General features: G+C 39.4%; 3 protein-coding genes across 3 annotated transcripts; 2 read left to right on the top strand and 1 right to left on the bottom strand.

The window, feature by feature from the left end:
* The first annotated feature begins 338 nt into the window (after positions 1–338).
* Positions 339–4,259, top strand: LOC121187095 (collagenase 3-like). Its single transcript, XM_041046199.1, has 11 exons — positions 339–541; positions 689–805; positions 983–1,110; positions 1,247–1,395; positions 1,658–1,783; positions 2,089–2,250; positions 2,533–2,713; positions 2,799–2,929; positions 3,048–3,213; positions 3,364–3,467; positions 3,814–4,259. The coding sequence occupies exons 1-11, from the start codon at positions 407–409 to the stop codon at positions 3,915–3,917; spliced, it is 1,503 nt and encodes a 500-aa protein (XP_040902133.1). The 5' UTR covers positions 339–406; the 3' UTR covers positions 3,918–4,259.
* Positions 4,260–7,726: 3,467 nt separating this feature from the next.
* Positions 7,727–14,356, top strand: tbrg1 (transforming growth factor beta regulator 1). The gene is made up of 15 exons (XM_041046910.1): positions 7,727–7,807; positions 8,060–8,197; positions 8,376–8,433; positions 8,546–8,628; positions 8,844–8,880; positions 9,233–9,295; positions 10,251–10,484; positions 10,645–10,715; positions 10,954–11,195; positions 11,315–11,451; positions 11,586–11,732; positions 11,976–12,073; positions 12,282–12,392; positions 12,979–13,124; positions 13,670–14,356. Exons 2-15 carry the CDS (start codon positions 8,079–8,081, stop codon positions 13,756–13,758), a joined length of 1,635 nt encoding a protein of 544 aa, XP_040902844.1. The 5' UTR covers positions 7,727–7,807; positions 8,060–8,078; the 3' UTR covers positions 13,759–14,356.
* A 42-nt stretch (positions 14,357–14,398) lies between these two features.
* Positions 14,399–19,070, bottom strand: siae (sialic acid acetylesterase). Its single transcript, XM_041046911.1, has 10 exons — positions 18,841–19,070; positions 18,547–18,708; positions 18,045–18,199; positions 17,499–17,637; positions 17,042–17,210; positions 16,805–16,890; positions 16,261–16,394; positions 15,929–16,083; positions 15,042–15,228; positions 14,399–14,761 (listed from the first exon to the last, which is right to left on the bottom strand). The coding sequence occupies exons 1-10, from the start codon at positions 18,956–18,958 to the stop codon at positions 14,510–14,512; spliced, it is 1,557 nt and encodes a 518-aa protein (XP_040902845.1). The 5' UTR covers positions 18,959–19,070; the 3' UTR covers positions 14,399–14,509.
* Positions 19,071–26,974: the final 7,904 nt, after the last annotated feature.

Here is a 26,974-nt window from a genome sequence, read left to right as displayed (position 1 = left end):
TTGCTATTATATATAGCTTTGTATTTGATTTTGGCTGATAAAGCACCGGCATCTACAGCATATTTACTCAAATACAACATCATACTCAAATGTACAAAATACTACAAACATATCACATGAAAAAGAAAATGGAAAATGGTGAAGGTTGGTTGAAAGCATCTCACTGAAAAGAAAAAGCAGGAGGACATTGTCTACAAAACACTATCCAATTCACGTGTTTTAAAAGTGAAGTTAAATTGATCGCATCATCTCCTCCCACTGTGTTATCACAGGGGCCACTCTTTACTCTCCTTCCCCCTCTGGCACAGGGGCTTGTTTTAACGTTTACTGGAATGCTCCTGTTCAGCGTTTATCAGACCAATACACACCTCTGGCTGTCAACGCTGCCTTTACAAGAGGAGAGTGGATGGAGAGAAGAAAACATTTTAACAAGATGTCTCTCACTGATTTTTGGATAGTGCTGCTGGGTTGTTCAGCACTTTGTCAAGCGGCGCCTACCTTTGCTCCAGTGGTTTCATCAGAGGACCAAGAGCTGGCTGAGGTAATGCAGTATGTGTCCTGCATATTTGTTTCGCAGTAATCAGTCAAAGGGAAGACATAGTGAGACTATAGACTAAGATTGTAGTCTGGTAATAGGCACTGCCATTATCACCTCTTGCTAAAATCATGTTTCCTCTCTCTGTGTCAGGGATATGTTTCTCAGTTCTACTCTGATGTTGGGATGACAAATTCGTCAGTGCGAAGCATCACCAACAGCTCCTTCAGCCAGGACCTACAGGCCATGCAAGCTTTCTTCGGCCTGGAGGTAATTACAGTGAATGAAACATTTTATTTTTAACAGTACCCATATCACCTGAGTGAGCTGGAATGATGAAGAAAGGAAAGCTGATTGCTATGGATGTCATTTCAAAACGGAAAAAAAAAACTAATTTCAATTCTGTGGTTTAAAAACATAACACTCATGTCATCATCTGACCACCAGGTGACTGGCGTCTTGAATAAAAAGACTCTGGAGGTGATGAAAGCACCTCGGTGTGGAGTGTCAGACATCAGTCGATATGGACACTTCCCTGGGAGACCCAAATGGGAGAAAAGACTAATTACATACAGGTAAGTGGTAAGAGGTTACAATATTGTCCATACTTCAGTTACACAATTGTATTTCAGGCTGTTTAACATATAAACGTGACTCCTAGATGACAGCAGTGACAATAATGACACTCATAACAATGTATAATCTGAGCAGGATCACTAGGTACACCCCAGATCTGACCCAGAGGCAGGTGGATGCAACCATAGCTCAGGCCTTCCAACTCTACAGCGACGTCATCCCTCTGGACTTCAAACAGATCTACACTGGCACTGCGGATATCATGATTCTCTTCAAGGGTGGATGTGAGTCTGGATATAATAAGAGGTTTTTAAACACATTTTCGACTCCTACCAGGAAGAAAAAATAATAATAATTAAAAATTAAAAAGTCAAAATTTGTCACTTTGTTTTAGAGCAATCTGACCTGATACACATTATTTCTATTGATCATGGTTACGTCAGTGATTTCAGCTGACCTCTTGTTTTATGGGAATCCTTATCTGCACGCAAGTACAGACTTGAACGTTTAAATTATAGAGTACATTACATTTTTGTGTTATTCCAGATCACGGAGACTTTTACCCTTTTGACGGAGCAGGTGGAGTCTTAGCTCATGCTAACTCTCCTGGACGGGATGCCGGGGGGGACACACACTTTGACGATGATGAAACGTGGACTCTTACCCAGAGAGGTAAATAAAGTCCACCATGCTGTTTTAGTAAAGCTGAACCTGCCCTGTCCACTGAGGAAGAAGTACATAATCTGTGCAGTTCCCTGTGTAGCAGATGAACGCTGAATAAGAGCTGAAAACTGTTTGGTGTGTGAGGAATAAACAAAGCCTCTGTTTTCAGCTGAATTTTCCTGAAAATTGGATTTTTACTCAAATATGTATTCTTTCAGATGCTGCAAATCCCCCCAAATTTGCCTCTAACTAGCAAGTGTACTGTATGCATCATAAATGCACCAGACTTACATTGTTGTTATTGTTATGTTCAGGTGTGAATCTGTTGTTGGTGGCGGCCCATGAGTTTGGCCACGCTCTGGGCCTGGATCACTCCAGGGACAGAAGTGCGCTGATGTACCCCACTTATCAGTATGTCAACACGCACAGGTACAGGCTACCAGACGATGACAGGCGTGGCGTTCAAGCACTCTATGGTAAGAAAAAAACCCTAAACTGAATTTTTGAACTTCAAATATGGCTTTTCTATATCACATGACGGAAACTCCTATTCAATCACTAAACAACTGTGAACAGTGGATTATTTCCTAGTGCTGCAGTTTGCAATTGTAATTTCCATTTTCATATAGCAGACTGCACAGGAATTAACTAAGCACTAAAAGCCCATCTTTTAATTTTGTTATGTTAATGGTTAGCTGTTTTCTGATGATTGAAGATCATAGTTAAGTTACTCTTGATTTTGCTACTCCATCTCATAGGAAGCCGTACACCAGTGCCCACAAGAGAACCAAATCCAAGGCCACCTCCTCGTCCAGAACCTGAACCAGAGCCGGAGGAACCAACAGAAAAACCCGACCCCCGAAATGAGCAGTGCAGCCGTGGGCTGGTGTTTGACGCTGCTACCTCCATCAGGGGAGACCTGTTCTTCTTTAAAAACGGGTATATTCTAATATCATCAATGTATTAATGTAAAACACAAGTCCTACATTTTTTTTTTTACATTTACATTTAAATTCCTTTCTAGATACTACTGGAGAAAGAGCACAAGTTTCCATGGACTCCGTTTCACTAAAGTGAGCACAAAATGGCCTGGGATCAGCTATGTCGATGCTGCCTTTGAAATCCCACATAACAATGTGGTGTATCTGTTTGAAGGTAATTTTCAAAGGGTTTTTTTTTCTTTTAAATATTGATTGTAGACAATGCCATGAGTACTGTGAAGCTTTTCAGGTAACTACACAATACATAATAACCTCCAACTTCTTCTCTACAGGTCGTCAATACTGGGGCATAAGGGCTTATGCAAAGACAATAATGCCAGGCTATCCCAAGTCTATCACCAACCTCGGCCTCCCCTCCTCAGTCACTAAGGTTAATGCAGCTGTTTACGTGCCAACCACTAGAAAAACGCTCATTTTTGTGAATAACCAGTACTGGAGGTGAGTGTTGGTCATTGACATGACATGTACCCAGTGGTTTTTAGTAGACAAAAATGAAAATAACTGATATAACTGATCACTGAAATAATGATTGGGTATGGCTACATACCCATAAAGCATCTATAAGTGTCTCACTGTTCTGTCTTGCAGCTATGATGAGAGCAGAAACAGAATGGACTTTGGATACCCGCGATATATCACTCAGGATTTCCCTGGTATTGGCTCCAAAGTAGATGCAGCGTTTGAGAATCAAGGTGAGAAATTCATTCACATTTAATGCATTTAATACAATTCAAGAAGCTTTTTGGTTAGAATGACAGAAATGCTTTTTAATGAAAGCTACACTAATTAGTATTTTATATTAAATAAATAACTTTAAAGGAACGTGGTTTCAAATAAATGCTAATGTTTCTCTGTACCTGCTGGATGTGTAAGAAGACAACTGTTTGCTTTCATGTTCAAGCTACTGTGACAGAGATTGTTTGTAATACAATGTGAATGTTATGTTTACAGCTTGTTTTGCTGCCAAAACATCTGTTAATTTGCCTGTAAATTCATCGGCATACATATGGCATATAAACTGAATCTTCCCTCCCACAGGATATCTATACTTCTCAGATGGGCCCAGGCAGAGCGAATACTACCTGCCATACAAGAGAGTGATGCGTGTGCTGCTCAACTATGGCTGGCTCAACTGTTACTGAAGCACAAGTGTCCGTGCCGTAACTGCAACTGCGGTTGGCATGCATATCATGAATGAGTCATGTGATGCACAGTATTGTGTTTTTCTATGATGTGGTGAACAGTTTTTACAGACAGATGTTGTTGGAAGTCTAATGACTGCTTGACTGCAGACGAATAGCAAATATGTCAAACTGAGGCAAAGGTCGGTCGGTGAATGTTTATCATTTGATCAATTCTGTAAATGATCTTTGACCTGTTTCAAAATGCTTCTGGTTAATTTTTTCTATATGGAACTTGCAAAGGAACATACTGATGATGAATGTATTTGCTGATAGATGTTTACTCATTTCACTGAGGCTAAATTGCACAATTTGAGGCATAAAATAAAGGGTTACAAGCTTCTGAATATATGCCACGATTACAAATAAATGCTACAATGGAGTCATGCAAAAGCTCCTCCACAACTTTACTGTTTTTTCTAACCATAATTGGGCGCAGCTTGCAGGATTTTCTTATTTGAATATACCAATTTTAGTTACAGTCAAAAAAAAAAAAAAGGCAAACAGTTTAAGCCATTAGTTGTTTTCGATCATGTCTGAACTATTATGTTGTGAAATAACCCTGTCTTTAGCCTGGATGCAGCAATTTTAGAATTAGGACCACAGGGTTTGTTTAGCCACATAAGAGGAAATCCATTACAGAAAATGAGCTGAGTCACTACTGTTTCATGAACATGGATATATTAAGGATTTTATAGTTTGTTGTTGCATGTGGGCATGCAGTAGAATCCAGGTTGAGGCACACAACAAACCCAGGCCAATGAGGTAATAAAGATGATACAAGAAGATACAATCAATGAGAAAGGAGGAGCTTTAAAAGGATGGTGATCAAACTATAAGATATTTTCTCCCTTATCTGTAGTGGTACTCAGCAAGGTAAATAGTTTTGGTTTTATTTGCCCAGGTTTGGAGATATCTATCTCTGAAATTTCTTTTGTCACTCCAATGCAGTGGAGATGAAAGGATTTTAAATTTGTGTCTTCTTCACAGTATTATGTAACAGCAAAATCTCTTTCCACAAACACATGTCCAAATACTCCAGCTAATCCCCCAAACATGCTGTCAACATTTGTGATTTGGGCTATAACCACAGAAGAAAGCAGATACACTGAAAACTGTCCACAGTGAGTCCTGTGAATTATCCAGATCAGGACACGGTTTCTGGAAAAAGATGTTTCTGTTAAAATTTGCAAATCTGAGTTTACAAGTTTACAACACCACAAAGTGAATTCCAGTCACCTCCACTGTATTAGGGAGGGGGAAAGAAAAAAAAAAGAAAGAAGCATAGAGGCTATCTCAAAACTACAGCAGATAAGACTAACACTATCTGCAAGACTGCATACCATAAGAGATATGTGAGAAAATTCTTTTTTGTAATTTGGGTGAACGAACACTTTAATTATTGATTTTTGGTGTTCTTAAGAAAAGACTGGTTGGTTTAAAATGAATTTAAGGGAAAGCTAACCATTTTATTTCCTGCCACCATGACAGAATGACAGAAAATAGGCAATAATTCTAGTGTAATTTAGTTTGGATTCACAGCAAATGGGTCCAATTTGTCCTCATTTCTGAAAGTCACCCATGAATTTAAAGAACTTTGTATTCTATTGCGGGACTGTCCTTCCTTAATGTAGGTGTGGCATATTTATGCTCTGCAAAATGTCCCTTTAATCTGTGTGTCGTTCTCTGCACATTAAAACAACCACACAAACATTTAGGACTGTTCCACATATTAAGAATCAAGAATCAAGAATCAAGAATCTTTATTGTCATTATGCAAGGCACAATGAAATTTTGTTCAGCAGCTCTTTGGCACAAATAGTAACATAAAGGCATATTTAAAATCTATCTAAATAAGTATAAAATAGAATAAAATATAAAATAAATAGGGATAAAGAATATGGTGAACAGTGCAACAATATATAAAGTGACTGGTATGAATATGGATATATGGGTCAGAGTACAGCTTATTTCTGACTTATTTCTGACTAAAGTGCAGTGCAGCATGAGTGTCTTTTTGCAGGCGTCTAGTGATCAGCCTTTGGATTGGTGGAGGGTGGATGTGTGAGGAGATGGGGTGATGGATTTCACAGCTCTGGGGAAAAAGCTGTGTCTTAGCCTATTGGTGTGGGTTCTGATGTTCCTGTACCTCTTGCCAGAGGGGAGAGGTACAAACAGTTTGTGACCTGGGTGGGTGGGGTCTGCAGCTATACGACTGGCCCTCCTTTGAACCCGGCCGTCGTATATAGAGTCCAGTTGTGGGAGAGGACTCCCCACGATCCCCTGTGCTGTTTTCACCACCCGGGCCAAGTCCTTCCAGTCTTGTGCAGTGCAGCTCCCGTACCACACTGTTGCACTCAAACAGAGGATGCTCTCTATTGTGGCTCTGTAGAAGTTTGTCAGGAGCTGAGGGGAGAGTCCAGACCTTTTGAGCTTCCTGAGGAAGAAGAGCCTTTGTTGAGGTGTTGTGTTGAAGGATATGATGAAAGTTATGATCTAAAAACACTGGCACGTGCCAGAAAGAGGAAAAACAGAAAATTAAAGTAAATATGAGAGCTATCTTGACCTTACAGAAACTTGCATATCTCACCATGTTATCTTAATTTGCAGCTGCAAGACAAGAAGCAGAAGTACATGGTGCACAGAGATCTATGGCTACATACAGTGGTTATCAAAACTACACAGGTATGTACCTTAACACCAACACACTGAAAGGGAAACATGAATGATTCTTTAAGTGCTTCTAGATTTCCTGTGACCTGGATGAGAAGGGATCAAGAGCAACAGTTATGCATGATACCAGGTGGGAGGAAAGACTGCTGCTAAGTAACTGAGTTTAGTTTTAATTAAATATGACCATTTAAAGAGTAATTAAAGAAAAAATACACCCAGTTCAGATTATTTTTACGCTCTGTAATTTGTTAACACCGACAACTGCTTCTCTGAAGTGCGATTCATTCTGGCACTGACAGCATCTCTTCCACTGATATGAAGACATTTAATGGTTCACAGGATGATAGTTTAATTGCATGTTTAAAAAGAAAACAAAAAAACTCACTCCTAGTTCTTTCAGTGTTGAATGAATTACATCATAATAGCCTAAAATAAAGTTTCGTATATTTTTAGCTTAGGAAATGGTGTTTAGAAATGGTGTAGAAAATATTTACAGTCCATAAAATTTAGAATGTCTCAATGATACTTGGTACAAACAAGTGAGGAAAGACTTAGAACAAAAACACTGCTTCTGTATACGTGTAGGCTACAGTTTTGTGTCACTCAGAAGACTTACACATAAATTATAAGTAGCCTACAATTTGAGCCAATTCTTTTCTCTACAAATACAAACTCGAATTTCTCAGTTTTCTGTGGAATAGAAGTTAATTTCTAAATCATTTTACAAGCTCAGAATATTTTAACATGCAAAACGCACCATGTTAATCTATAACTTTCCACTATATCCGTAACTGTAACAGAAAAATTATTTTGTTGATTTCACAGGCTTTTCCGGTAAAAGTGCTCGCAGTAAAAATGTCCGGTGGAAACTACTGTCTTTAGTTCCCCTGACGATCTCTATTAATGACGGGTTTTTTTCTTTCTTTCTCTCTCTCTCTCTCTCTCTTTTTTTTTTTTTTTTAGCGTCGATACTCGCGTTTTGAACTATATTACCGAAACGTTTATTGTGTACACGGCTCCACTGTATTACTGTATGGTGGTTAACATTAGCCATTAGCTTCTGTGTGTAAACAATGCGATGTGCACGAGCGGAGGTTCCGGTTGACACACGGAAACAAACATTCCGGAGCACGAAACTGAAAGAAGTGGGTTTGTTGGTTTGCTGCAGTTTAACTGAGGTGTGTCTCTCTGTGTGCGCATGTTGTAGCTTCTACATAACATTTACTCTTGTATTTTACGGTATTAGCAGCTATGAGCTGTTAGCACGTTTTAGCTTCACTGTAACAGAATATGCAGGTTTCTGTGTTGCTGTTGCCTGACAGGCTTATTGTTGCCAATGTTATTCTAGCTGAGTGTATGACGCATGTATACACAGAAAGATAAGCTGGATATTAAATGTCTCACTAACGTTTCTTCTCTCCAATGGGCAGAGGTTCGTCCCTGTCTCCTATGGAGTCTCTCAACACGTTTGAATCTGAGATGGAGGCTGATGGACAGGGGAACTACTCTCTGTTTCCTGCTCTGGACAGCATTGCAAGTCTTTCTGGGACAACAGAGACACTGGAGAGGTTGTTCAAAATAATGTGCTTTCAAAACACACATGATGTTACATACTTTAGCTGTGCCAGAATGAAATAAATCTATAATTTGTGGGAGTCAGTATTTTACTAATAATGAATTTTTAAGTGCTAATAAATTAAAATCTGATGTTTCACTGGATGATTCTTAGTTTTTTTCTGTTTGCAGCGAACCACCCAGTGAAATTGCAGAGAAGCCAAACCTCACATGGCTCGATGCTGCACAGGTGTCTGTCATTTATTCCTCATAATACAGTTTGGTGTTATTAATAACATTTAACACAATCAGTTCCTGTGAGGTTTTTTGTTTCATTTTGTTTTAACCTGTCTCTCATGTAGATTGTCTTGGAGGAAGCGGGACGTCCCATGCACATAAAGGAGATTAAACAGAGAATCATTGACAGGGGACTTGTTCAATCCAAGTACAGAAATCCTCTCAACTTACTTGCGTCTTTTTTCCCATGTATTCAGATGTTAAGCAAAATCATGAAACAATGAGGATTTTTTTAAAATGTTCACTGAATAATTAGGCCTAATGTTTGTCTGAATTTATTAAGCAGATCATGAACGTGTTCATGAATCCATATTCACACTCTTCTAATCTTACGCTCTACCTGTCTTGCTGTCTCCTTGGCAGTGCAAAATCAAGCCTGGAGGCTGTCATGTACCGTGAGGTAAGGACGGTGTTTAAGACTCAGTCTGACAGCAACCTCTGCTGTTGGGTGTAATAACTTGCACCTCCATCTCCATTTAGCATTTGTGTTAGATCAGTTGATATGTTGCATGCATCATCTGTATTTCTGTTACTATTTTTTCTTTCTCCATGTTTTTCCATCCTGCTTCTTTGACCTTATTTCACGATTTTAAAGACGAGCGCTGATGTAATCAGAACAAAGGATACCCTGTGCTCTGATGCACAAGCCTTGAACCTGCTGTGTCTAATAATGATGGAATTCATCTAAATTGGGAGTCAGAGTTGGCTTTTCCAGCCCTGTGCATTTGGCCTCAGTCTCACATATGTTTCAGACACAAAAAGGCAGCAGGAGATTCAAGAGGATTGAGAACAGAAACGGAGTCTTTGCACTGCTGGTGAGTTAATTGGGACAACGATGCCAATTTCACACAGACCCTGAATATGTTATGGGACACTGAAAATGCATTTGACCTTTTATGCCAGGCTATTTGTCACTGATAAATACTGAGGCGTTGCTGTTCACAGAAGACCTTCGTCTTGGGTCTTGATGTGTGTCCAACTACAGTTGGATACACATCATTGCCTGGCATAATTGTACCATAAAGACAGAATTTATTGACATTGAAAATTGCATTTCAGTATCATTAAAATTGGCAGGCGCAGTGATTTTGCAGCGGAGATCCAATCTGGCAGTTTTATAATCTGATTTAATGTCGTAAGATATCTTGTGTTAATTTCCTTATCAGAGTAGAAATAATGCGTTTATTTTAATTTCTTTAATTTTGAACAGCTCATGCACATTTTGCTTTCAGCAACTTTCATTGTTTGTCATACAGCAATTTAAGTGCAAGCTACATCAGTATTAATTATGCCTCTGTGCTGGATAAAGCCAAGGCATAATGTTTTTGGGTTGTCCATCTGTCCAACTCATTCTCGTGAACGGGATATATTAGGAACGCCTGGAGAGAATTTTGTTGCATCTAGCACAGACATCCACTTGGACTCGAGGATAAACTGACTAGATTAGATAGAATTTGGTAGCTAAAGGTCAAGATCACTGTGACCTCAAAAATTCACATGCTTATTCTGACAAAATACACTTAAAACCTTTTACTAAATACCTTCCAAGTCTTGACTACATATATGAATCTGGACAGGCGTGGATATAAACTGCAGCTTGACTAGTTGGCAGAGGCAGACAACTGCAAGGCGGTGATTCTAGTTTTTCATCTCTATTTGAGTTTATATTTTCATCCTTTCTACTGAAGGCAGCACAAGCAGAAGCCCCAGATTCTTCACGGCACATATGAATGGATCTCTGTCTTTCTTTCCCCTTCTGTCTCCTCACAGACTGATGAGGAGCGTCAGCAGGCCCTGCAGGCCTTCACCGCCCAGTCTTTTCTCAGCTCTCCGCAGCAGAATGCTATGAGTTCTGGCTCAGGTGCCTCGGTACCTGCCTTCCCATCCCCCACCAGTTCTTCTGAGCATAAGGCCAAGATGAGGAGAGGTTCACGGAAAAGCCAGAACGAAAAGTACCGGCTCAAGTACCTCAGGCTGCGCAAAGCAGCTCGTGCCATGATATTTGTGAGTGACCTATTGATGAATAAAAACCTGTGCCTAGTTACTGTAGGTTTTCTTCCACATCTTGCTTATACGGAATGAATGAAAATTTAAGTTACACTCAGGAACTGTTCAGATACACAGCTTTTTAATTATCTGTATGGTAAAACTGTTTCACCCACAGGAGAACGCAGCCCTCTGCGATGAAGTTGCCCACTTAGAAGAGAAGTTTCTGAGAGCAAAGGAAGAGCGAAGGTGAGTGAGACATGTTTCAGCTATGCTTATGATCCCCATAATGTTCTAAATAAAAAAAGTGGTATTGGCCATCTGGTTTGGTCAGCAAGGTGCTACCCATTCATCCTGCTTTGTTATTATATACTGTAAGATGGATCTGTTTATGTTATGCCATATGGTGAGGATTTATGATGGTCTAGTGCAATGTTTTGCACATTTTTCACTTCGTGTGAGGTTCAGAAACGTTTTTTATTTCCAGGTTTTTACTGAAGTCGTTGTTACAGTACCAGTCACTGTCAGAGGGGGAGATACTACCTACACCCAGCTCAAGCTCTCATCCACCTGTGCCACCTGTGGCATTAACCTCAGGTCCTGCGGGGCCTTCAGGCCTTTCTGGGGGGCACAACCTGGCGCCAGTGGTGTCGACGGGGGAAGAGGGACATCTTAAAAAACCTAAGAAGGAAAGGAAGGAACGAGGAAGGGAGAATGGAAAGGAAGAATGTGAGTGCAATGATCAACTATTAATGCAGACACTTATTGATTATAAATGGAATTTGAATGATTTGTATTCATCTATCAAGACAATTGACCAATCATTTTATTCCCTCTTGTTTGTACAGTACCAAAGAAGATGTCAAAGAAGAGAAAGCTAGCAGACGGGTCCCGGAAGCTGGTGCAGCCCATCCCTCTGGACTCATCTGGCCGCCCCGTGTTTCCCATCGTACTGGGAGGGTTAACGGTGTACAGTCTCGGAGAGGTCAGTGTCTGAGACTGACATGTCCTAGCTTTGTTATCACTATGGTGCAGTTATTGGAAACCTCTGAAATGAAATCTTGCTATGACTTAAACTGGCTATCTTAAGTGTAGATTGATGGTCTGACTTCTCTCCAGATCATCACAGACAGAATGCTGTTCCATGACGAGTGTGCCATCTACCCAGTGGGCTTCTGCAGCACACGAGTCTTTGCCAGCATGAAGAACCCAGACCAGCAGTGCCTCTACACCTGCCAAATCAAGGACGGGGGAACAGGCCCGCAGGTTTGTGATTGTCGTCATTTTTTTTTGCCAAATGTCCATCATCATTCTCCTGAACCTTGTACACAGATGTTATTATTTATTTAGTATTTATAAAAAAAATAGTAAATAAAAAAGTTTGGTCCTTTCAGATCAAACACCAGTTTTTGTCCAGTTTGACATCAGTGAATTTTACTGACAAAAACACAACCTGATTTGTGTGGGGCTTTCTTTAAACATTTTCAACATCGTCCCCACCCTCCCCAGTTTGAGATTGTGCCTGAAGAAGATCCTCAGAATGCCATTGTGGCCTCCTCTGCCCTGATGTGCCACGCCAACCTACTGAAGGCCATCGCATCTGTCAGGTACAGATGTTCACCACAGAGACTTTGATTGAATTGCGATTATTCTTAATAAAACACAAAACCGATATTTACAGGTTTTGTTTTCTCTGGTATGTTGTTAGTCAAATGTCTACCATATGTCCCAGAAAAAAAATCTTCAGAATATATGTCATATATATAATTATATGTCACTTTAAATTTAAATTCATTCAACATGTCCTTCTCCTAGTTCCAAGTCTGTGGCGCCTATTGTGCCATCAGGAGCTGACTTCTTTGGCTTCTCTCACCCAACCATCCAGAACCTCATCCAGAGCTGTCCTGGAGCTCGAAAATGTACCAAGTACGTTGACTTTGTTTGCTGAGCGTGGATTATCTATTACAAACCACAACATGCACTTTTCATGTTTTAGTGTAGGTCTTCATTACTAAAACAAGAGCGTACTGTGGGTAATATTCCTGTCGACAACCTGCAGGGGAACAATACAGGTTTAGTTGTCTAAAACATGGCAGATTAACTTCCTCAAACTCAGCACAGACAATTCTCAGCATTTTCAACATCCACACTGGTTGTGTAACTTTGGGAAACCCATGAAATGTGGAGGTGTCTCCCAGACAGAGGATTATAAGTAAATCTTTTAGGTTGGTCACCCAGTCACATTAATCATTACAGAGTGAAATATATTTTCCAACCTGTTTATCTTACTCATAGAACTGTATGATGATTAAGATAATTGTGATTCTGGGTGATGTGGAAATCAAACTCCTACAAACAGGAGGAGCAGCAAAATAAGGAACTAGGAAACATTAAAAATACAGGAAGTAACATTTTTAGGTCAAGGAAATATGCTGACATCGTGCATAGTACATCTATGATTTGTTAGAACTAGATCATCTTGTATTCAATATTTTACATTTTTTTTAATTAGCTACAGGTGGATTCGTTTTGAGGTGTGTCGTCCAGGTGATGGCCAGATTCCTCAAAGCCTATCAGAGGACGATGCCTCTGTCAACTTCGAGGCCTTCCAGAGACACCAGGGCTTTGATGAAAACATCAAGACGGAGCACATCACAGGTGGCTTAAATAGAAGTTTTCCATAGTGGCAGTGTTTTTAGCTTAGTTGTACTGTATATTATCTCTGTCTCATACATTTACAAGACCCTGATTATCACATGTGCTGCACAAGCAAATATTTTCACAAGCAGTGTAGGTGTGTGTTAAAGCTGCTGTGTCCATCAAATATACAGGGGCAGGGTAGCTTCTAGGTTAAATTGCTAGGTTTATCTGTGACCTGGTGGGGAAACAACAAAGAAACTGTGTCTTGTTCCACGACAACTGCTGGAGTCTGTCAGTCACCCTCCTAAACCCACCAACTGCTTCTCCAGGCCTCTGTCGTAAATAATACATCCTAAATGTAAGCAGTTTGTTTAGCTGAAAAATTAAAGTGCGCTCCCCTACAGGAGTCAAAGGATGTTAGTATTGGGTTTTCAAAGTAAAAGTCTGTCCAGTTATTTCACAGAACATCTTATTTTTGGCACTTTTTAATGCTCATATGGTGATCACTGCATCACATTGACAGTGATTGTTCTTCCTCTCTTTGCCCATCTGGCTTTCCTCAGGACAGACACCGCAGTCTCCTAGCTCCTCTCATCAGCATCACCTGACCTCCCCCACCATGAAGCCCTCTACCTCATATTTCAGCTCCTGATCCTGACAGCAAAGTCTTAATCCTTGTGGACTTTCTTTCTCATTTACAAGGCTTATGTTTTTTGGTTTTGTTTTTCCAAGAATACCTTCTTGGTTAAATGATTCTTGAAATGGTGGCATAACAACTCAAATGTATGCTATTTTTCATATGTCATCTTCGAGCTAGCCCCAGGCAGCATCACTGGGGATGTGTGCTAGCACGGTTGACAATAATATACTGGATGTGGCTAGTGAGTTAGCTTTGTGCTTAACGTTGCCAATAGCAACATAAACCCAATGTCTCTGTAGTGGAAATAACATTCTTTGCTCTGTGTATACAAACATATGTGCTGGGTTTTAGAAATTGAGTCGATTTACCTGTTGGCGATCACACAGGAAAACCTGAAAAAGGGGTTCTTTTTGGTTTGGATTAATCAGTAATTTTACTGCTTTTCGTTTCGTTTTTCTGTTTTACCAATGCAGAAGCTTTGGCTTTGAATGTAACAAATCCATAACTTAGTTGTTTATTTGTGATTTATTTGTGCAAATTATGCAAATCAAGATGATTTATCTGAATCAGAGTTTTGTTAAAATAAAAACACACTTGTCATGCTTTTCTACATTCATATAGTCCATTAATTACTGGCAGTTTGTATAGAGGGTAAACAGTGGCACACAGTATGTACGTATACAGATAAGCTTAATATCCGTCCAATCAAGTAATTCTGACCTTCAGAACCAAACCTTTTTTTTTAAAATACGTTTCTGGTTCACTACCTTCTAATATTTTTGGCTACGTTGAAAATAAAAGGAGGAGCAGGTAAAATCCTACTGCCACTGTAGATTGGACAGGCTTTAAAGTCACAGGGCCAGTCTCTCCATGCATATCGAAGAGCAGCTACTTCTTCAGTGGGCGGACACAAACTGGCAGATAACAGGACAGTGGTCGGACCCCACTGGATGATGGGAGCTGGAACCCAGGGGGACCGAGGCCCGCATGGAGCTTGAATCCCAGAGCAACAGATCTTTATTGGAAAAAAAAAAAACACAGATGGACACAAGACAGCTCAATTATTTACTGAACAAGCAATGAGTTTGCTTTAACACGACCACATCAGTTACAACCCATGGTTATTTAACTGTGCTCACAGCCAAAGTGGTACATCCTCAATGTTGTGCCACTACTACATGTGTGCAATTACACGACTATTGAAGAAAACCTGTGTTAAGTTAATTATAAAAACTAGTGGGAGAATATGGAACAGAAATCTTAACTTACACCGACTCCACCACCTCCAGCCTTACCTCAAAGATGTCTTTAGAGAATGTGACAGAGACTGACTGGTCGTAGGTAATGTTAACATACATTTGCGAGAGAATGATTTTTTGGGGGAAAGGTCCAAGGAAGGGCATGTCCTTTTCATTATATGCCACTGCCCTTGCTCCCAATGTCAGTCTGTAAGCTACATCCTGCTTGTCCCGGGGATGGATCCTGAAACAAACGGGGGGGGTAAAAAAAAAAAAAGACCAGGTAGGGAGCTTGAAAGCCAATTAAAAAATACACATGATAAAAAAGCAGCCCATCACTTCCAAATACAAAAGCAGGTCACATCATCGCATTTGCATACTTTTCTAATAAAGACAAAAACAACAGAAAGCAGTTTCCCTGGTGCTTTACATCAAAGTCTGTTGATGTTAGAGTTATGCCAGGGACTTACTGTGTCTTGGCAGCATAAGGTTAGTCCATGAAACATTTTATAGATATTTACAAGGACCTCAAGACTGAAGAAGCCAGGAAAGTTTGAACAGGTGTGATCTGAGCTCTTTGCTCCAATTAAAACTCTTGAAGTAACATGTTATAAACACTCTGAAGAGACATCAGATCAAACTTGTAATGGCTGAAAACAGAACTGACCTTATGCACCACACCTCTAAAATTTAGTTAGCAATACATAAAATTCTAACACACATAAGACTTGATCAAATATATGTGAAGGAATTACACAGCACTGATTTAAATGTTTTTTAAGGTATCTCCATCTACCACCTAAGAAAGAATCTTAGGTCTGCGGTATAGTGTTAATGTTCTTAAATTCTTATATCAGCATGCTCTTAATTGCTACGAAGTGTGAATCATACATTCAGTAGGAAAGATTTCACATGCTATGAATAGTTATAAAAAGGATCCTTACGTGCCATAGGGTGATGTTTCATCCGGTAAATCCATAGCCACAGCCATGAAGGTTCGCTGCATCCGTGGGTTGGGGACAAAGCCAGTGTCTGCCGTCTGGTGCCAGCGGATGTTCGGAAAGCCGTCATCTGTGGAGTCTTTTTTGTAGGTGGACAGCTGCACATAGAGAGGAATCATGGATCACATCTACAGTAACGCAAATTATATATGTAAAGGCTATGTTTCAGTGGTAGTGTGTCTTTTTGATGCTACCACAAGGGGGAGCCAAAGCCAGAAAATTTTTAACTTGTCTTATTATCTGTTTCTATTACTGAAATACACATAGTAACATACCTGGACAAAGCCAAAGGGGAAATCCTTTGCTGTTTGCCCCCCTGAGCCCAGGTGAAAAGCCATCCTCCAGTCATCAATCATGGCAGGGAAGGAGCAGTTGTACTTGTCCTGATGATAGCCTGCATTTTCCTCACCTGAAAGTGTGAAATACCTCATAGATACATGTGGCGTATTTGTATTTGGCTATGCTGAACAGACCTGTAACACCTGTGCAAGTAAGATTCAAAGGCTTTTTATTGTCAGTTTCACCATATGTCAGACATACAGGGGAATCGAAATGTTGTTTCTCTCTCTCTGCGATGTGCATACAATAATAAATAATCTAAACAAAACCAGCTAAATAAACTTTACTATAATATAAAGTGTGTACGAAATATATGGAAAAAAATATATGTATAAATATGAAAATTGCAAATTGCTTGAACTGGAAAAAATATGTTAACAGAGTCACAATATGTTTTGATAAGGTAGCAGAGGTAGTACAGTGTGAACTGTTGTAAACATTAGTTGTTATTGTGCAATAGGTTAACAAGTCCTACAGTACCTTGGTACCAGATGGCTCCTTTGATAGTCATGTTGAGCAGTGGGTGGATCATTGAATTCCACAAGACCGAATTTCTATCTTTAGGACTCAGAGATTATAACATGCAGAGTTAGCAACAGTTCAGTTAGTGCGAGCTCGCTTATCTTGGTTGTTACACACTAGAATAATTAGTACACTTGCCTGAGAACAGGATTACCATGCATATCAGACTGCAGGTCAGCTCAATTGCATATTTACCTGTTTATAGTTTGCTCTAGTCCACACTGCTTCAGGGCCCTTGAAGATGACCAGGCCTCGACAGGCGTGCCTCCCCAACAAGACTCCACCAGTCCTATGGGGTACTTCAGAATCTCGTACATGTAACGTCCAAAGAGCCAGCACACTGCAGAAAACTCACCCACACTGCCTGGATATACACACGGCTGTTCATTAATCATTCAGTAGAATGCAAGCTGGTGGTGATACACACATAAACAAAAAGCACTGTGGTTGATATTTATACGATATTTATTTTATCAAATCTCAGCCCATTACACAGTGCTATATTGTCCTATGCTGTAAACATAAAAAACCCAGAAGCCCAGATTTAGAACACATGCAATATATGCATGTTTTTACTACACAGTATTTCTAACAGCCTCTGTTGCAGTTCAATGCCCCATATACCCCGTAAACAAATGAGTCCTTGACTCACTTTCTGTGGGCACAGTCCAGGGAAGTTCCACTTCAATCAGATCAGTCAGCTCAGTTTCACTCATGTGCAAGGCTGCCATAAACGTCCTCACATGAGGATACTTCGCCGCGAGGGCCAGCTCCTCTGATGCATTGAAAATCTATTGGACAATGAATAAATGGGTAACTGAGAGAGTTCATTAAACAATAAAATATGAATAAACACATTTCCTTTTGACTAGAATACCTTGTGCCACAAATGTATTAGTCCAACCTTCATGAGTATTATATCTAAAGTAGGATTTTTAAGGTTTCGCTCCATGTCAAAGATGTGGTTATTTGTCTTTCTAGCACTGATACTGTCCTTTGAAACCAGCTGTGTTGCACTAAATTGGAAATAAAGTCAATTTAATTCATACTAACCTCCTATGAGTTGGGTGTGATATAATTGTAAGGCTTTCAATTCAAGCTTCAACCCTACAGACAGACTTCTACAGCACATTTACAGTATGTTAGCGTGAATTAGCTCATCAAAAAGACAGACAGGTGTTCATCTAGCTCGGGCTACCTGAGAAGTTTTAAAGTACATGTTGCTCTGCCCTCCACACAGCCAAACATCTCCAAACAGCAGGCCTGTCAAAGTGACTGTGTTTTTTTCAGTGGCTGCTGTCACATTGTATGGACCGCCAGCTTCGACAGCATCAAGGGTGACTCGCCAGACCCCTGGATATGAAACAGACATTATTAACGAAAGCATTAGTTACAGCAGATGTTGTGTTGCCTCCATAGAAAAGGCAAATCAAAAAACACCATGACACAAAATCATTTTAACACTATAGAACATGACTGAGAGACAAATTCTGAAACTTCCAAACGTTTATATGATGTTTTCAGGCCACATTCTAACCATAATTGTATAACAGCGGTTATACAAAACAAACTTTAACACAAAACTAGGGTCTCTGCCATATCTGCTTCTGTCAGGATCATTTAGTTTGACCTCTGTTGCCTTCAGTACCCTGCAGATGTCAGGATTAACTTCTCATCTGACAGCAACTGGCTGCATTTACCTTTTGTCACATTGACCGGTGAGGTTTTCTGTTTTATTGGTCCTGACAAGGAGACGGTGACCTGTGCACCCTCTGGGCCGTAGCCCCACAGCACAGCTCTCTCTGGAGACTTCTGCAGTACCATGTAGTCCCCATAATAGGAGGCAAAGCTCAAGTTCCCATCTACACACACACACAGACAATTATATTATCCCCTTGACTACAGCAGTACTTCTACAAAAATACAGTGAGAAAACTATTAGTTTGCATTCCAGCAGTTTAATGCTTGCACACATTTTGGCTCAGTCTACTCACCATCGCTATCAACAGAAGCTAAAAGTATAAAAACAACACACAGTGTTATTGCCATGGAAATAAGAACAGCCACGTGAGCAAAAAGCTGAAGAGCTCTGTCAGACAAATTAGTGCTCATAAGTTAGTGACAGGGCGTCTACCACTTATAAAACCGGGTTACTAACAAACAGACTAATATTCTGTGATTTCTGAGCGAGGAAATAAAATCAGCGTTTCCATTTCCTCCTGCGACGTCATCCATAGGCGCAGCCCCCCGCTAACCTTCAAAATAAAAGCACTAAAGATTAATTGTGTCAAAATTAGGTCAAAATGCATAAAATAAAATATACACTCCAACACTCTTGCACTCCTATAATAAATATAGTATCATAGCTATAGTATACACACATACACATACATATATACGTATATATCTATCTAAATCAATCTAAATTAGACAAATCAGATGGGTGTCTTCCAAAGTTACAGCCCTTTTAGTACAAAATACTTTTGCACTTTATGTTTTACTATCCCTGAGCTGCAACTCAGCAGGGAACCACAGTCCAGGGACAACAAAAGAAAAGAGAAATTTTGCACTGAAAAATTGTAACTTTGGAAGAGCAGTTTCTCTGTAGTCCTGGTGACTTCTGTATTATATTATTCTGAAAATTCTGAGATGAAAATAATCTCCTCACATAGGGCAAGTTTACCTGTTCTTCAAAGCTGCATTAATTCATTTTACTAATTAGTGGCAGGAAAACTCCTCAACAAGCTGACAGTCATACAAAGTAACTGTTAACATATGCAAATAAGTGTAGCAACAGATATAGAGCTGTATTAGCATGTCTGGTTGTCCAATATTCACTCTTCTTTTCACAGTGCACTACCTCGAGCTGAATCCTTATGAATGTCACAGTCACAGCCGTGACTCCAGTTTATTCCTTATGTTTCTAGTGTTTTTTCCTTCCCCCTGTGTCTCCTGTCCTCCCTGTCTGTCTCTCTCGGATGTGTACTGTGGAAGTGCTCCCTGATTGCTGATCAGCCTGACCATTTACTCTTTAACCTGACAATTGTACAATACCTTCAGGCTCCTAAGTTAACCTCTCATGTATTCCCAGACATATTTGTCTCCTTGTGCTCCGGGATCACTGTATGCCTGCCAGCAACTTGCCTGCTACTCTGTCACTCTTACAACCAGCTCTCCTTCACCAGAATTCAGCATCCCTCATCCCAACGCCTGCCGCCAGCTCCTCATCCCTCCCCAATTCACATTCACTCTCTGCAACCAAGCAATAAAGCTTCTCTTGCTCACCTCTAACTCTGAGTCCTGTATTTGGGTTCACCTGTTTATTGTAACCATTATGGGCCAAAGTAATTAAAAAGTACAGCATGAAAAATGAAATCAGGCGTAACATTAATTATCCAAGAGTTGATCAGCCAGGTGTTTATTTACTGAAGCATTTTACACTTTTGCCTGTAGTAAAGAAAAATGAATGCACGTTGTGTTGGCACGCTATTTAATACAAAACTTAACTCAGAGATAACTGATGGATACAGACAGGAAACAGAGTTGTTGACTGGATCATACAGTAATGAAAGAACTGTAGAGTGAACTGTAAAGTGTTATCTTAATTAGAACCCACTGCTCTGGGTGCATACTGTATGTTCAAGTGCGCTAACTTTTAATCATACCTATCACAATGGATGTACATCAATGTATAGTGAACACTTAGTTCTTATTTATACATTTTTCACTCATTTCCTTAATAATTTCAGTTTTCTTGTTTTACCCATCCCCCCATAAGCTCAGCTGCTTAATTGACAGACACGTCTAATCCTACAACAGCCTTGTTAGAGTATCTGTGAAACAGCTTCTAACACAGAGGCAGTGGAACATGTCACTTCAGACATGATGAAAAGGAAACAGAACAGGAATGATCTCTCTGAACTGAATGTCTTGGAGAGGTATGTCTGAATGATAAAAAGTACTGTAGCTCTGTGACGTGAAATACTGTATCAAATGAAATCCTTTTAGCATTTATATTTTAGTGTCCACACACACACACACACATACACCTTGGTTGTCATGATCATAAACACTCATATGGAAACAGACTCTTGCTTTAGGATTCAAGAAATACTGATCATGCTGAAGTAATCTGCAAATACACAAGGGTTTCATAAAATAAAATCATCTGGAAACCTTTATGTCACAGTCTCTTTCTGAAGGCATGATGAAACGATTTATACTGTGATTGTGTTTCAATTGTGCACTTAATAGAATTTCAAATAGTTTATTAAAGAGAACACACATTTGTAAAAGTGCAAATGTGGCAAGGGACACTAAGGGGAGGATTGAAATTCCTAGCACAAATACTTGAAAGTACAAGGCACACAGGTACATTACTGAGGCAGAGACGTGAGTTATAAGATTTATAAATTATTTAATAATCAAAAAAAAAAAACAAAAAAAAAAAACAAGCAAGGACTGGAACTGATGGAAACTGCTGCAAAAGAAAGAAAAAAAATGTGAAAATAATACTTGTAACTGAATGAGATAGTTAAAATGTACTTTATTATAATCTATATACTAAAAAGGAGGAAGGCCTCAACATTCAGTTAAAAAGACAACATCTTTAAAGTTTTTAAAATTCGAGTTAAAAACACCAGGCAGAGGCCACATACAGAGAGGCAGACTAAGCAAAAGGAGTGGTACCACTACTCTCACTTGGTGCAGCAAATCAAACTCATGGAAACCTCACAGCAAATGGTGCAGTCTACAGTGTCCCTGTGTGTTAACGCACATGCAGTTCAGTGAAAGGCCCTCACCACAGGTGCCTAGCCTCTCCACAGTAGCACTCCACCTAGAAAGAAAAGAATCTCAAAACTAAATCAAATCACAAGCAAATGAACAATTATGGTAAAGCAAAAAAATATAATGTAACCCAATAAACAATAACAATAAACAGCAAAGCAAAAATACAAAGTAACCCAGTTGGACAGAAGCAAATTCAAACAAATGAAATCAAAGAAAGATGACTAAAGGAACAGAAACCTAAACTCAAGGCAAAAGTCAAAAACAAAAGGTCAAACTAAATCTACCAGCCAAAACTAAATGTAAAAGAGAAATCTAAACAAGTAGACAAAAGTTAAACTAAGGTCCAACAAAGGCAAATTAAGGAGCAAATTAAGGAGCAAACTATGTCTAAAAAGACCAGGGGCAAAACACAGCAATAGTGCAGGTGAATCTAAAAAGAAGAGGGGGAAACACCATTAACCGAGTTCACACTGCTTATTTAAAAGGTATTAAAAAAAGAACAGTCGCAGGCCAACTCACCACAAGATGTTAAAAACTAATATCCAAACCACTCACAAGCAATGCAGCACCTGGACAACCACAGCAGGGACAGAGCAGGAGGCAAACAGAGAGACAAAAGATCACAGGTGTCTTATATAACTTGACCCTGATTAGGAGGAGTTGGGAGGGACTAGCTCAAGACTGCACTCAGCAGCTCCACCTAGAGTAGGGGAGGACTCCCCACCACAGATATAATTGAAAAATTATATCACATCAAATCAAGTGAACTGTTTTGATCTTGGAAATTACTGCAACAAATGATCTGTTCTTTTGCTTGTTCTGTTTATCTCAGGATATTTTTTCTCTAACATATTTCTCTCAGAAAACAGAGATTAGACCATTAAGGAGAAAAAAAAGATGTGGTCTGCACTTTTTAAAGCTTCTGCATTTCACTTCAATGTGTATACTTTAGATATACATTCAACCCCATCAAGAGCTTTATGGGGGTGATTGATAAGTTTGTGGCCTAAGGTAGAAGGAAATGATGACGACTGTACCATCTCTGCTATGGTCAGTCAGCCCTCGTACAATCATGAACTTATTTGTTCTGCCTTAGGTAGAACACAATTTGTTATATCTCTTATATATTTTACATAAATACTGAATGTGTAAACATTAGTTAAAGAGCTGAGCATATGGAATTACCATATAAGGAGTTGATGAAACACTGTATATATGGCCCATATTTATTTTAGTAGTTCATTTTACAGGATTAATCAGATGCATGACAACAATGGAGGCTGTAAGAAGGACAGGAAAACAAAGAAAACAAACGGAGTGCAGATATTTTGGAGCTTTGTAGCCTCTTGCACAGAAAATAAATCTATTTCAGTCATGATGAATACTAACTTGCAGAAAATATAATAACACTGACATGGAAGAACACCTGCACCTCAATATGGTTTCTGAGTAGTATCACATATCAAGAAGACAAATGGCATCAGAAACACAGAGAACAGTGTTTTCTCCATATAAAGCTACTAACTGACAGACAGAACAATACCTTGCCAAGCACTTTGTTCATTACAGCAGCTTGCACTCTTTTCCCAAGCTATCAATGAACTAATTGCTCACACACACACACACACACACACACACACACACACAGATTTAGAACAGAGCTCAATAGAGAGTGACATGTCTGTGTTTCTCTCTGGAATGAAAAAAATATATATTTGATTTGTCTTCATCAGCACCTTGAGATCTGCAGTTTTCTTATCTTGCTTCTGTACGTGCAGACCATGACAGCATCAAACCAATATGACAGTGCATTTCCATATGAGCAATGCTTCAGTATTACCTCTCCACTTCAGAGTCCAACCCAGTGCTCAAATTAGATTGCAGAAATTGGGATGAAAATGGCTATCCCTCCTCTAGTGATCCGTGGAATGGGCTCTGGTCCGTTCCATCACATTTTACAGCTAATTTCACGTGGTGAAATGAGAGATGCAAATATGTTTGTGGTTTCATGCATGAACCAAGATTTATGACTGCTGTCTAGGGCCCTCATAGGTCTCTTAACACATCAGCTCCCATCCATCATGTGATAAATCCCTTGAATTAGCGCCTCCCTTTAAGTCACTCAGCAGCTATTAAGTGCATGAGAGGAGCCCGAGCATCATCTCCTGTAGCCTACGCTGTACAGTGCTTTTACACTTTCACACTCACTGCCACCTAAATCAGTTTACACATGAGACTGCCGTGCCCCATTTATGCCAAAACAACCTGCTGAAGAATAGGTGTTCAGGGCTACTGTAAACTCACTCTCAGAACGGTAGATTCAAGAAATAGCCAACATTTTTCATATTAAAAAAAATCACTTTATTTCACCATAAAAGTGTTCTTGAAGTTGTTGTTACTGTGAGCAGAGGCTCCTTTTACTGTAGGCTATGGCATTAAACTCTTCATCCAAAGGTCAGCCTTTAAAACTGTGAAATTTAATGGCAAAATAGATTCATTCCAGTCTTGTGTGGGCAAAGTAAATTCATTTGACCCATGGATAAGCCTTCCAAACCTCTTGACATTACTTACCACTGAGGGGAGAACAGGACAGTCCAAAATAGAGTCAAAATAGATCAAGTTTTCTGGTGTGGCCAGGCCTTAACTCTCAAAAAATATCTGTATTTTCTGAAATGCCAAACTATTCCTATACACTCATTTTGTTTTAAAAACACTAAATATTAACAGTGTATTTGAGCAATAGCTCACAACCGGCTGTGATATACTGGGATTATATCACAGCTAAGACGCCTTTTTGCATTGGGCTGAACAACGCTTTCATAAAACGTATGGAAATGTGAAAGTTCTAGACACATTTCAATTTAAACCATTTTGATACATGTTCTCAAAGCATTCATGGAACATTGTTCTTACAAAGAAATGTCCTGCACACAGGGCCACATGGTGCAAGGTGGTTGCTATGCAATATGCTAGTTGTACTAGTGGTAATTTTGTTTTTAAATCACAGGTTGATTTCATCATTTGGCCGTTTATATTAATTTAAGATTGTGAACCACTGCCGAGGCAATAGATAGTGTGTTTCCTCTGCGCTCCTGTTTGCTTGCATATTTTGGGTAACATTGTAGCAAGATGATTAAACACCCATTGGCTCTGGAGTGTACCTGCAACACACAGCAAATGACACTTTATACATTTAGGCTATGGCCTAGGTCATTTACAGTCAGGATAGCTAATAGACTACTCTCTAAGTAGTTATATAGATTTTTTAATAACTCTGTGGTACCTAATAAAAGAACATGAGCAGCACCGCAGATCACTTTTCTTTCTGGGTGAAGATAGAAGGCTGGTGTTTCATAGGGTAAGTGGGAGAGATATTTCTCCACCGATGTAACGGAGCAGAGAGGATGGTCAGGCTGAATCCCCTTGAGCTCCTTTTACTCTTCTCCCGTGGATCATTGTGATACTTCTTTAAATGGCAGATTTTTTTTTTTTTTTTGCCCCTTCACTCGTTGCTCTGACAACAGCACCCCCCCACCCCCCCAACAGAGTGATACCGAATATCTACTGAAATTTCGCTGTCAATAACATGAGTGTATATGTGTCTACTATACAGTATTTTAATGTTGGTTTACTGTTAAACAATTAAAAATGAACAGAGGTTCTCAGTATGGTTTATTTTTAGGATCATCTGCATTCCAGCACTCCATTATACATGACATCTGTCAAGGTAACCACTCGTACAAATGTCACAGAAGCTAATTAGTAACTAAACAAATATCCACAGTTCTAAATTGGTTCCCAGCTTCATGATGGACTAGGGTGTTATAGCATTACTTAATAGTGTTATTGATGCTGTACAGGAAATAGGACTTTTTACTGATTAGAGAGTAAGTGCACTGGTAAGTCTGGCATGAGGTATTAAACATGAAATGAGTCAATTACTGTAACTACTGCCTTTCATTCTATACAGTCTCATGAGAAACAGATGGAGGTAGATGGTGAAGAACACTGATATAGTTCAGCTATTCTCTATTCTATTCTATTCTATTCTATTCTAATTCTCTATCTGAAGGCATACACTTTATACAAAAACTAAACAGCAGCAGTGGAAAGAGGGCTCTTCACCCTCATGTCATGACTTCTAATCATATTGCAAACAGGAGTACTCACACACACACACACGCACACACACACACACACACAGATGTGGACTTTTTGTAGTATCATAAACAGAGTGAATAACCAGAGGGACAATATGAAAATAACAGCAGAGCAAAACTGCAAATGCTATAACGTTATTAATGACCTTTTCTATTCCTATGGCAAGCCATTAGATCATAACACAAAGCCCACATTGATACAAGCCTGGGAGGAACAATCTTGGCTGAGTGTCACTTTAATAAATGGGAGTATCTGGCTCATCAGCTATTGTGATCTTTGCTTTGAGGCAAATAGCACGAGTCAATGTGCCATACTCATTTTTCAAGTAGCAGTGAAAGTTGATATTTGATCACATAGCTATATTTACATGTTTATTGTTGTCATACCTTTAATGGCTTAACTAAATGACTCACATTGAGACTCTTTGTATGCATTTCCAATTACGGCATGTGGCAGTACATTTTATGATGCATAAGTAATATGATGATTGGAAAAATCACTGAATTTGATTAAAAGAATAATGAAAAAGTGTATTATTATTATTATTATTATTATTTGTTCATTTTGTTTGTTAACTTTCCAGGCATGCTGTGTTGCCAAGCAACCATCCCTCTTTTCCCTATGAAAACAAAGACTATAGCTCTTTTATATTACCAGCAGGACAAGACAATAGCATGCACAGGGACAGACAGCACACACAACTGCCATTCTTCAACCACAGCGCACGCAATTAGCTGCACATGTACGTTTACTGTAAATCATTATGTTATCTTAAATACCTGCTGTTCCACTTTCTGTGGTGGAAAATATGAGGATGAAGATGCATTGAAAGCTACATTTGAAGAGGCACATCACAGAACTGCACATAAAAGTGTATCTGTCAGGGTTGTGGTTCTCAAGGAGGATATAAACATTAAGAAAGCCTATTATTTTATGCATATCAGAATTAATAAGATTACTAGAAGCATCCTGAGATTTTTTTTTTCTCTCACCTGTCTGCAATGTGAAATAATAATAACTGCGTCTCTACCAATGGCATTTTAAGTTTGTATGTGTGTAGACAGAGAAAGAAAATCTTCTCCTGGTTCCAAGTGCATTTTGCTGAGTTTACCCATGTATGCTGTTAGCCCTACATTTATGTCTCCTGCATCTGTTTTCCTCATAAAAATGGAACAT

This window comes from Toxotes jaculatrix, chromosome 9 (genome assembly GCF_017976425.1).
Source record: "Toxotes jaculatrix isolate fToxJac2 chromosome 9, fToxJac2.pri, whole genome shotgun sequence".
Lineage (NCBI taxonomy): Eukaryota > Metazoa > Chordata > Actinopteri > Toxotidae > Toxotes > Toxotes jaculatrix.
This window is presented reverse-complemented; position numbering and strand designations above follow the sequence as displayed.

What these genes read in the sequence shown, in the direction of transcription:
- siae (XM_041046911.1), bottom strand. Translation starts at nt 18,958, where the DNA reads ATGAGCACTAATTTGTCTGACAGAGCTCTTCAGCTTTTTGCTCACGTG. An exon ending in CTAGAGCAAACTATAAACAG is followed by an intron (nt 16,891 to 17,041) that starts GTAAATATGCAA and finishes ATAATCTCTGAG; the next exon opens with TCCTAAAGATAGAAATTCGG. An exon ending in TCCCCTTTGGCTTTGTCCAG is followed by an intron (nt 16,084 to 16,260) that starts GTATGTTACTAT and finishes CTCTATGTGCAG; the next exon opens with CTGTCCACCTACAAAAAAGA.
- LOC121187095 (XM_041046199.1), top strand. Translation starts at nt 407, where the DNA reads ATGGAGAGAAGAAAACATTTTAACAAGATGTCTCTCACTGATTTTTGG. An exon ending in CTGTTCTTCTTTAAAAACGG is followed by an intron (nt 2,714 to 2,798) that starts GTATATTCTAAT and finishes ATTCCTTTCTAG; the next exon opens with ATACTACTGGAGAAAGAGCA. An exon ending in TGCAGCGTTTGAGAATCAAG is followed by an intron (nt 3,468 to 3,813) that starts GTGAGAAATTCA and finishes TCCCTCCCACAG; the next exon opens with GATATCTATACTTCTCAGAT.
- tbrg1 (XM_041046910.1), top strand. Translation starts at nt 8,079, where the DNA reads ATGGAGTCTCTCAACACGTTTGAATCTGAGATGGAGGCTGATGGACAG. An exon ending in ACGGAGTCTTTGCACTGCTG is followed by an intron (nt 9,296 to 10,250) that starts GTGAGTTAATTG and finishes GTCTCCTCACAG; the next exon opens with ACTGATGAGGAGCGTCAGCA. An exon ending in AAGGCCATCGCATCTGTCAG is followed by an intron (nt 12,074 to 12,281) that starts GTACAGATGTTC and finishes TCCTTCTCCTAG; the next exon opens with TTCCAAGTCTGTGGCGCCTA.